General features: G+C 62.0%; 1 protein-coding gene across 5 annotated transcripts in view; it reads left to right on the forward strand.

Annotated features, from left to right (window-relative positions):
• TXNRD2 (thioredoxin reductase 2) overlaps positions 1-6,352 on the forward strand; it is a 48,388-nt gene extending 42,036 nt beyond the window's left edge. For 4 of the 5 annotated variants that reach the window (XR_003607712.2, XR_003607713.2, XR_003607714.2 and 1 more), the window contains exons 13-18: positions 607-702; positions 988-1,080; positions 2,608-2,679; positions 2,859-2,956; positions 4,702-4,911; positions 6,074-6,352. Coding sequence is in view for 1 of the 5 variants with exons in the window: in XM_028094788.2 (XP_027950589.2) it covers positions 607-702; positions 988-1,080; positions 2,608-2,679; positions 2,859-2,956; positions 4,702-4,831 (489 nt within the window). In the remaining 4 variants the exon portion in view is untranslated. Of the gene's footprint in view, positions 1-606; positions 703-987; positions 1,081-2,607; positions 2,680-2,858; positions 2,957-4,701 lie in introns of all 5 variants that reach the window. The other variant, XM_028094788.2, reaches the window with a different exon arrangement.
• Positions 6,353-10,821: the final 4,469 nt, after the last annotated feature.

A 10,821-nucleotide genomic window follows, 5' to 3' on the forward strand; every position in this document is an offset into this window, starting at 1 on the left:
TGCATTTCCTGCTGCTGCAGAGGTGATTGGCAGCCGGTCCCAGGCCGACGCGTGTAGGAACACCGGGGGCCGTGCCACCCCCTGCTCCAGGAGCAGGACACACCCTGGGACGGAGGGGCCTCCAGCAGCACGGCATTTGGATTGCGATTTGTAATGGACTGTGACGTGCAAGCCAAGCTGTGTGTCAGGAGCACATGAAATGCTTCCAGGGCCCACTTTAGATGCATCCTGGTTAATGCGGACGATTGAATAGGAGCGGGATCTCCTTGGAGCTCTGTCATGAGGGCAGCTCTCCAAGGTCACCAACATGAAGAAGGGGTTCAGAGGGAAGCCACAAGTGAGGGTGGGTGGTGTGGCTGGGCTCACTGGCAGCTCACCTGCTCTTCCAGGGAAGGGGGCCGTAACCACAGCTGTCTCCCTGGAGCAGGGCAGGGGGAAGAAGCAGAACAAGCAAACCTGTCCAGGGCCCTGGCGTCCAGAGACAGACAGCCTTTGGGGGTTTCGGAAAGGGAGAAGCCTCCCTAGGAAGGCATGGGCGGTGGCAGGGATCCTGCACAGACCCCCCCAGATGTGCCAAAGTAAGCCCGGGCTCCTTCCGTGCATCAGGGGCGGCCCGAGCTGACACCCACGGCTATAATGGCAGGAAAGCTCCTGGCACAGCGGCTGTGCGGTCAGTCCTCAGACGTGATGGACTACGACAATGTGAGTACCCTCTGCCCTCCAGCATGCTGCATCCTGGAGACAGCTGCAGCTCTTCCGGGGTGGGGGGGAGGGCGCGGGGGTGTGCATGCACGTGCCCCCGTGTGTGAGGGTTAGCTTTGTGGGTGTGGCCCCGGAGCAAGTGAGGGCGCCCCCCACCCCCTCTCGCAGGCTGCCAGCCAGCACGTCCAGGGACCTGGCCTGAGCTTCTTGCTCTCTGGGCCCCAGAGTAGGGATCTTCAGCGTTGGGTACCCAGGGGGGTACGTCACCTGGGACCTGTTTTCCAGGTCCCCACCACAGTCTTCACCCCGCTGGAGTATGGCTGTGTGGGGCTGTCAGAGGAGGAGGCCGTGGCTCGCCACGGAGAAGAGCATGTGGAGGTAAGTCAGGGCCCCGAGGACAAGAGGGGTGCCAGGACGTGATGCCTGTGTGGCTCTCACGCCCTGACGACAGCCCCTCCCCGACAGAGGCCTGGCAGGCGAGCGGGAATGTTGGTGTCCCTGCTTCCCAGGGCCTGCAGTTTGGCAGGGTGGGGCAGGGGGCCCAGAGGGATGGCTGAGATATGGCATGAAAGGGCACGTGGGACGGGAGTGCTGGAGGACAGGCCCAGAAACCAGGGCACCTTTGCGGTATGGCCCCTCACAGGCCCATGCGTCTCCCTCCACCTGGAAAGGCTTCTCCTGCCCTCCAACCTTCTGCCATCAGCTTCCGCTCCCCACACCCGCCCCCAGCCCTGCCACAGCCCGGCCCTGCCCTCAGGTACCCCCACCTCCCTGCCACCCCTGCCTCTGTTCCCAATCTGCAAGTCGTCCAGCTCTCACAGGCCCCCAACAGCCCAGACTCAGGTACTCACCCCAGAAGAAGCCTGCTTCTTGAGTCTGCTAAGCGGGCCTGCCTTGGCCCTGGGGTGGCCCCCGAGGGTACCCCTGGTGGCCCGGCAGGATAGGGGAGCTGGAAGCCTCCAGCATGGCTTCATCTTGCTACTGCAGCAGCTTGCACACAGACCGGGAGAAACCAGACCCCGTGTGGCCACCACTGCGGGCCTTGTACCCTTTGAGAATGAGTCACTGGGCTCCAGGGCCTGCCCCTTGCCCCAGCGCCCCGGTCTCTTCCATCAACAGGCCAGGCCTGACAGGCCAGCCTTCCCTCCAGCACTTTATTTGCTATTTTTGTTTGATTCATCACAAGTACGTGGGGACATATGTTCATGGCATTCTATAATGTTGTTTTATGTTTCACGATGTTGAATGGCCACATACCCTTTGTTTGTTTTCTTTTCAATTCTGTCTTAGTTAGAACAATATTCGCTGAAGTTCCATTAATTAATAATGGCTGTGCAGCACATGTGAGGGCCCCACTCATTTTTTACTCGGCCACAGCCCCGAACACGCTGTCGAGCCCTTCTCGGGTGCTGAAAGCCTTTGGCCGACAGCTCCGGTGTGGGCCGGGGGCCTCCCCATGCCTGCCTCCCCCTCCTTGCTCAAATGAGGGCCCATCCAGCACCAGGGTACTCTGGGGAGGCCAGATAGCCACTGGGTGGGCCAGGCGCCCCCTTCCGCTGCCCGCGGTCACCCCATCCACCCCCCAGCGTCCACCTGGTGTGGACTCTGGGGGGCTGAGTCTCGGGCTCTGTGACAAGACCTACGTCTGGCTGTGCTTAGCCAATCTGGTGCCCACTCTGTTGCTGTGGTCCATTGGGGCCTTGCGGGGGGGTGGGGTGGGGAGGGGGTTCTGTCCTGCAGACGGTGTGGCTCCAGCCCCAGGCTGGCTTTGTGTGGGAGGGAGAGCTCAGCCATGTCCTTACCGCAGACCACAACCTGTAGGCCATGTGGGCTGCTGTGGGTCCCTGCCCCATCCATGCAGCCCTTGAGGCTACTAACTACAGGAATCGGTATCTTGTCACTTAGGTTTATCATGCGTATTATAAACCGCTGGAGTTCACAGTGGCTGAACGGGATGCATCCCAGTGTTACATAAAGGTAAGTGTTCTCGAGGGCCCAGGGCTGGGCCATGCTGGGAGGCGAGAGGCAGGGAATGAGCTGGCGCCCAGGGGTGGGGAAGCTCCCTACAACCACACGGGCCTCCCGGGGCAGGGCCGCCTGTGCAGCCCCAGGGCCCCGTCTCCAGCCAGGCTGGCCATTGACGATGTGGCTTTCAGATGGTGTGTCTGCGGAAGCCCCCACAGCTGGTACTGGGCCTGCACTTTCTCGGCCCCAACGCAGGCGAAGTGACTCAAGGATTTGCTCTGGGGATCAAGTAAGTGCGGAGGAATGTCGATGTGGCATGCTGCTCGGGCTCATGTGGCTCTGACAGTTGGTGGCACCGTGGTGGAAAGTCTGCTGCTGTGGTGTGGCATTTACAGAGCATCCTACGTGTGTTCAGCAGAGCATCTCCTCAGACCCAGCAGCTCCCATCACGTGAGAGGCAGCTTTCTTCTCCAGCCAAACGCTCTTAAGCCAGTCATACCGTGTCAGTCTGTGGCCGGGCCACCTGGGGAGCAAGGGGAGAGGCCCATGTCCCTGGCCGCCAGGGGTGGGTCACAGTTTGGGTCTTCTTAGAATGAGCAGAGCTGGGGCCCTCCTTCACGTGGCCCAGCACCCAGGCAGTCATGAGCAGGGTCTGCGAAAGCTGCCCCAGGACCGCCGTGTGCTTTCTGGAGCTGGGTCTTGGGCATAGGCGGTGCTTTGGTGGATCTCGGGTCCCCAGGCTTGCCTGGAGCCTTTGTGGATGGAGGCTCTGGGTGGGGGTGGGTTGTCTGGGGCAGTGGGGTGTGGGGCTGTCAGAGGCAGGAGGGTGGAAGGTGAAGTAGGGCCGAGGGAGCAGAGAAGGGCTGCACGGGCCACCCCACCATGTGCTTGGGGCTTGGGGCCGAGGCCGAGATCCAGCTGCAGAGGTTGGTGGAGGTAGGAAGTCAGAGAACAGGGCGGGAGCTCGAGGGGCAGGGCCCGTACCGGGAAGACTGACGGGGGCCGTGGCACCCCAGGCTTCCCAGCAGGTAATGATACTAAAGACAGGACAGAGCCAGTAGAGACTTAGAGAACACAAATGAGCAATTCACAGGCAAAGAAAATTTAAGTAAATCGTAGAAAGACGCTGTGCCTCATTTGGAATTTTTCATGTAATTGAAACACCAAGAAACCTTCTTGGTCAGTGAAGGTTAAAAGGTTTGATACTGTCCAGTCTGGTGGTGGTCATTTCCAGCATCTGTGTAGTGGAGACACTGAAGGTTTGAGCAAATCAGTGGAGTGAGGAGACCCATGTTCCGACACACTCAGAAGGAGGGTGTGAACCGGACCCTCCCTCTGGGGGCCTTCTGCCCACAATTTGAAACGCACACACTTGTTCGTGTCGGGAACTCACGCACCAGATATTCTAACGTGTGCGTAGACAGAAGAAGGGCTGCTTGTTGCATTGCAGCCTTGTCTGCGGATGGTGGCAGCGCCATGTGGGGAGTCCTCACTCACTGTGCCTCCGAGGAGGTGACCGGTGCCCCATGGGTGGTCTCTGCCGCAGGGGCAGGGGGCGTGTGTGTGGGAAGTGCTGGGTGCTGAGCAGAAGAGCACGGTGAGCAGGACCAGGCAGGGGGCTGCGCAGGGGCAGGCTGCAGTAATCGAAGTGGGCTCCGTCTCCCTGGGGCAGGTGGGGAGAGGGAGCAGACCCACAGAAGGAACAGCTGGAGCCGTGGGCCAAGGTGGGTCTGCGCCTGGTGGGCTGGGAGCAGCAGGAAGCCAGATGAGGGGTCGGGGGAAGGTAGGAGGTGGGCCTGAGGGGGCGCTGCTTGGCATTTGCTGGCAGACATGTGGGACAGGTCCGGCAGAGGTGTTGGTGGTGTTGCTGGCTGCTGCTGGAGAAGAGAAGGTAGGGCCCAGGGCTGGGGAGCAGGGAGGAGACTGTGACTTCCAAGGCCGTCCCCATGTGCCATCTTATGGGGGACAGGATGATGTGGACATGCTACCCTGCGCTGACTCATCGCCTGAACCCCCCTATCCCCCTGTGTGCAGGTGTGGGGCCTCCTATGTGCAAGTGATGCGGACGGTGGGCATTCACCCCACCTGCGCCGAGGAGGTGGCCAAGCTGCGTATCTCCAAGCGCTCGGGCCTGGACCCCACTGTGACAGGCTGCTGAGGCTAAGCAGCCATCCCTGCCAGACCAAGGGCACGCGGCTCACCTGCAGCCCCCCACAGCCAGGTTCTTCGGAGGCTCAGAGCCAGGTACACAGCTGGGGTAGGCTCTGTGTTTAAGGATGGAACCGTGGGGGAAGGGGGGGTGCCACTGTGAACAACTCTCTCCAGGTACATGGGAGACCACACCTGCTGTGCCACCTCATGGGAGCCCTGTGCCCAGGCTGCAGGGGCTGAAGAAACGGGGCTGGGAAGGAGGCCATGTGAGGGCCCCCCCTCTCCACAGGGTACCCCCAGCCACTGGCCTGGCTGCCAGTGCTCCCCAGATGCAGGAAATGTCTTGAGGCTGGGCTCACGCCACAGTGGCCTGTCCCGGGGGTGGAGGGGGGACACTGGGTGTGGAAACCATCCCCTGGCTGAGCTCAGTAGGCTGCTGGGTAGGAGGAGCAGGCCTCCGTCTCCAGCTTAGCTCCGTGCAGAGCAGTGCCGGCTCGTTTCTCTGTCGCCCAGAAGGTGGACACGCTGCCTTGTGCACGTCGGCTGCCCACACGTCTGGTTCTGTTAGAGCTTTGCAGAGTCAGGCTGGGCGGGCGGCCGGCGGAGGCCTCAGGTCTGTTCATCCCAACGCTCTTCTGCGGGGGGAAGAAGTTAGCGAGTCCCTCCCTGACCCCTGCCCAAAGGTTGCATGTCGTCAGGGCCTATTCAGCTGATCCTGTGAGAGCATTCTCCAAGCTTCAGCAGCCCAACCTGGGGGGTCCCTTGTGGCTGTCAGCCCCTGCCGGGGTTGGGGTCCTGAGGGCTGAAGTAGACTATAGACAGAGCAGTGAGCACCCCACAAGATGCCCTCAAGCAGGCCTGAGGGGCTGAATGGCAGGTAAGGGTCCCCTGGATTTGGGCACAGGCCTGGGGCTTCTCTTGGGGGCACCCTGGGCACCTGCTCTACTGCATCCCCCCAGCCAGGGCTGCCCAAGGGTATGAACAAACAGAGGGCATCCCGAGGAAACCCTTACCAGAATATCACACCTAACAGAGCTGTTTTGTCAAGAGCCTGCTGTAAATTTTTATCCTTCCAAAATACTTAATAGGGCGGCATGCGTTCCCTGAGACGCATCAGTCTGGTGAGGGCGGGGCTCCCTCTGGGGCCCGTTTCTCATCTGTCCCTAGAGAATCCTTGTGTGAGGGCATGGGAGACATGGCCTGGCAAATGCAGGGGTGGCGGGACTACCCCATGCTGACCCCCCCATTCTTGTAGGACGCCGGAGGCTGAGCCCAGGCAAGCCTCACCCCCGTCTGGAGAGCCCCTGAGGTAGTCGGCGTGGGTGGCCTCTGGATGGAGTGCTCGCGTGCCCCCGCAGGGATGGCTCCAGGGGTCTTCAGCCCCTGCCCCTCACACACCCTCCTGCCTGGGCCAGCCCCACCAGGCCCCTGATGCCAGAAGATGACGGTGTGCGCAGAAACCCACCCTGTGGGCTGCCCACGTCCGAGCCCCCCTGGCGTTTCTGGAGCGTAAATAAAGAGGGTGTTTTCCTGATGTGTGCCTCCGCTTCTGCTGTCCCCAGTGCGCCCCCCAGGATGGCCCGGGTCGGGGTGGGGCCTGGCCGCCCAGCCTGTCGCACACACTCCATTCCGCCTCCCCTCACAGCAGAGCCACCCCTCCCAGGACCCTCTGCTGGGTCTGTCTGCGCCTCATGGCAAGGCAGGCACTCAGGAGGGGTGGGAAGCCACTGGCTTTGTTCCAGAGCAACCTGCCGGTGGGGTGGCCCAGTGACAGGAGTTGGCAGGGGTGTTGGAGGCTTTCCGTCCCCTGAACGTCAGGTACCTCATTACGCTTCCATTGCGGCCCTCCCAGCCAGCATGTCTGCTGTGCTCAGGCTAATCCTGCACATTGAGGCTTGATGGGCCGAGGGAGCGCCCTTCGGCACCCGGCCGCACCTGTCAGTCATTGCCACAGCCAGCGCTGACAGTGACGGGCAGGGCCCTGCATTGTGCTGGGGCTTTAGCGGTGGTTAATCTCGTGTCTTCCTTAAGAAAACATCACTTAGTCTGCCCGCCCGGGAGCCCTGGATGGGACCCTGCTTGTCAGCGAACAAAGGAATGTCTTTGCACCTAATGGGCCTACGGGAGCCTCAGACACTCGCTTGCCTGGTGCGAAGCGTGTGCAGGAGCTCCGAGACACCCAATTAAGACGCTGAGTGCAGGGCTGGGCCAGCGCCCTCTTGACAAGTACAGCACCACATCAGCCATGTCCCATTTAACGCACGGTTGGCGGCGCGCCCCTGCCTTGGAAGGTGCGGGGAGGGCTCCCCTCTCTGCTGGGGGTGAGGTGTTCCCCTGCCTTGCAGGCAGAGGGTATGGTCTGCAGAGGTCAGCTAACACAGCTGAGCTGATGGGGGGGTGGCCGGAGAGGCCCCCTGGAGCTGGCCTGGGCCCCTGCCATGGGGCAAACAAGGAACTTGAAGTGGTTCTGTTGCTTTTTGTGATGGTAGAAACGATGCAGTCTGTGAGGGAGCTCACAGCATCAGGCAGCGTCTGGGGCGAAGACTTTCCACCTCCCTGCCCACCCCACCGGACAGCCAGAGTGCCAGCCCCATGTCCATGACCCCATAACCACCCACCCCCAGTGGTTTTCTCTGTGCACCATCTCCCTCGGGGCGGCCCTTGCTCTAGCACGCCTGCTGAGTCTGTAACGACCACTCCTGCGTGGGGACTCACGCCTTCCCGGCCTGCTGCACAAACAGCGGGCATTCCCAGAGAAGGCCTGCCACAGAAGGCCCAGCGCTGGCAACGGTCATCACCTGGGCCACCTCCGGGGCCATACGCTGCGTCAGCCTATGCCTGCCTGGCCATGTAGTTCCGCACCCAGGATGTCCCACATGCCCCCACTGCTCTGGTGGAGCCCTGGGGTGACAACCCAGGGTCCCCTGCCCAGCACTCAGGCAGGTCATGCACTGGGGTCTCAAGTCTGAGTAAGAGCATGGGGAGCGGGGCAGACGTGTTGGGCCACAGTGGTTTCCGTTCTGCGTGTCCCAGGGACCACCCAGGTCCAGACTCACTGTGTGGCCCAAGGCCCCCTCACTGGGCCCACCTCTGCCCTGTCCCCCTCCTCCCAAGGAGCTCAGGGAGGGGCCAGAGCAGCACCAGCCAGGTGCTCTCCACCTGGCTCCAGGGCTACCTTCCTGCCACCTTTGCATGTTTTTATGGCGCAATGAAAATATGATTTTAGGGCGCCTGGGTGGCTCAGTTGTTAAGCGTCTGCCTTCAGCTCAGGTCATGATCTCAGGGTCCTGGGATTGAGCCCTGCATCGGGCTCCTTGCTTGGCGGGGTGTCTGCTTCTCCCTTTCCCTCTACCTCTGCCCTTGCTCATGCTCTCTCTTTGTCTCAAATGAATATAAATAAAATCTTTAAAAAAATATTTTAATTCCTCAGATTGTTCCATGTAACCTGTAATTACCCCGGCAATGTCCCGCACGCTTCTGCTTATGACTCCAGATTTCACAATGACGTTGGCTGGGACGGGGGAGTGGTGCTGCTCAGGGGCCATGCTACCCCATCCCTTGCCTCCGCCTCTGCTGCAAAGCAGGGCAGGTCACCCTGTGGTCACCCACCACCCCTCTCCTTCTCCTAGCCCCGTGAGGCACTGTCTCTAAAGGTCCTGAAGCCCCAAGGAAGGTGAGTATGCAGGGAAGGGGTGAGAAGTTACTATGGAGGGCTGGACCCGGACCAGCAGGGCTCAGCAAGCGAGGAGCAGGCTGGGCCTGAGGAGGATATCTGGCACTGATGGTGGGGCTGCAAGAGGGGGCATCAGCCCACAGGTCGCAGCCCAGATGCTCAGCCTGCAGGCCTCCCCAAACCCTCCACAGGTCGCTGGGGCCTGCTTCCCCCCCGCCCCATACCCCACAGCCCTGCTGGGACCACCAGCTTTGCTGGGTAGCTAGTGGGGAAGTGACCACTGTGCCCAGCCAGGGCCCCTCACAAGGGGAGTCGCCCCATGAAAAACAGCTTGGCGTCAGGTGGCGCCTGCAGTTCAGGGTGTCAGTGCCTGTGGCCTCAGGTCTGGGCCCTGGACCAGTCCCCAGCCTGAAGCAGGCCCCAGGGGCAGGACTGAGACCCTCATCCCTGGCTCCCCGCTGCATACAGAGTTGTCAGGAGCTGCCACAGAGCAGGCGGTCCAGGACCGTGTAAAACAGGACGCCCGAGTCAGCCAGACAGCGTGCTCATCGGGAGCTGTGCCATCTCCAGAGACTTAGGGGCCACCAGGCCATGTCACTGGGCCCTCCAGACCTTGTTCAGGCCCCAGGCGCCTGGCCCATTCTGGTCAGGGGGCTCCCTTGCAGCGTGGGCTCATAGCATTCACGGGAAGCACAGACGTGGGCATCTAGCTCTTCCAAGTCCGTCACGAGAGGCTCCTCGGTGCGGGGCTGATGGTCGGGGGCCGGGCCAGGGTGGGGGCCGCGCTGCCAGGGCCCATTCCTGTCTCCCCAAGCTGGCACACCCAGATCCAGCCAAGTCTCCCGGGTCCCAGACTTTTCCCACCCATCTCTGTCTCCCTCTGGGAGCCACTCCATCCCTCTCCACTCTGGGGTCCCTGAGTGCCCCTGGCCCGGGCCATGGCCTCGTCCTGCACAGCCTGACCAAGCCTGCCCTGGCCTCCACCCACCCACCTTCTTCCTTGCCAGTGCCCACTGCTTCCATCCTTAGGTCCTGGTCAGGGTGTACACAGGGGACACTGTGGGCTGGTCACTGCCAGAGACGGGTCAGGAGCGTGGCCCCCATTCCCCAGGTGAGCAAGCAGCAGTAGGGTGTTCTCTGTCTGAACCAATTTTTGACCCAGATGGTGAGGGTGCTTGCATGCTTGGCCATATCTGGGGCCTAAGCTGGGCCTGGCTCCTGGGGGTGGGGGGGGGGGCGCCCAGCCTCAGAGGAAGCTGCTTGCTTCTGGCCCCAGACTCACAGGCTGTGGATCTTCGGCCTGACGTGGGGCCGTGGCTTTTTCCTCATCTCAGGCCAGGGCAGAGACAAGAACCAGGGACAGGGCAGAGGATATAGTCATCCCAGCACAGGACCAGGTGTCCCTCCAGTGGAGCCACCTCAGGCCTGAGCCCTGCCAGCCTTCCGCCTCACACCACTAGGGACCCCACTGCCCGTCCACCCGGGGCCCTGACCCCTGTGCCTTTGTCTCCCCTTCAGCCAACAGGCCACCTGGTGTGAGAGCTGGCTGACTCTCCCGCTCCCGCTCCAGGGTCTGCCGCCGAGCCCCAAGCCGCAGCCCCAAGCCCTCTTGGTGGGGTCACCAGCACAAAAGAGCTCTGAGGACTCCGGGCTGAGAAAGAGGACCTTGGAGCCTGTGGGCTGGCGGTCTGCTTCTGCCTCCCCCTTTCCCTTCCCCTCGGTGCCCTCCCCCCAGCCCTCCCCGTGGCCCCCTCCTCATCAGTTTCCCTCGGTGCCGGTACCAGCACCTGCCTCATAGAGAAAGCCCAGAGCCAGACGACGGGCCTTGTGGGGGCCTTTATGCCCCACCCTCGTTTCTTCCTTACTCGGCCACCATCTTAGGCCTGGGCTTTCTTGCTGGGTACTGAGTGGTCCTGGGAGCTGCCTTAGGCCTTCCTATGCCAGGCAGGTGCATCCATAAACAGAGATACGCCTTGGATGCCTCCCTCCTGGAGCAGGGCGGGGTCCACAGGGGGTGGCACGGGACGCGGGCTCTGCCCACCTTGGGCCACTCTGTGCGCCCAGACCTCGGGACGTGCTTGACCCTCCACATGAGTGGCTTCTCTGCTGGGCTTTTTCACAGGGGTGTGTGTATGTGGGGGCGGGGGGGGTCCTTCCCCAAAGTTGTGCACACACCAGCTCTGTGCTGCTCACCACCCAGGCCGGGCGTCCCAGCTCCAAAAGGGCTGGACCTTGAGGGGGAGCCATGCTGCCAGGGGCCCCCCTCAGACAAGCCGGTGAAGGAGGGAGGTGCACAGGGGCCTTTGGGGCAGGTCCAGCCACAGGCTGTG

This window comes from Eumetopias jubatus, unplaced genomic scaffold, assembly GCF_037043125.1.
Source record: "Eumetopias jubatus isolate StellerSeaLion01/CBP00866 unplaced genomic scaffold, mEumJub1_p1.0 scaffold_16, whole genome shotgun sequence".
Lineage (NCBI taxonomy): Eukaryota > Metazoa > Chordata > Mammalia > Carnivora > Otariidae > Eumetopias > Eumetopias jubatus.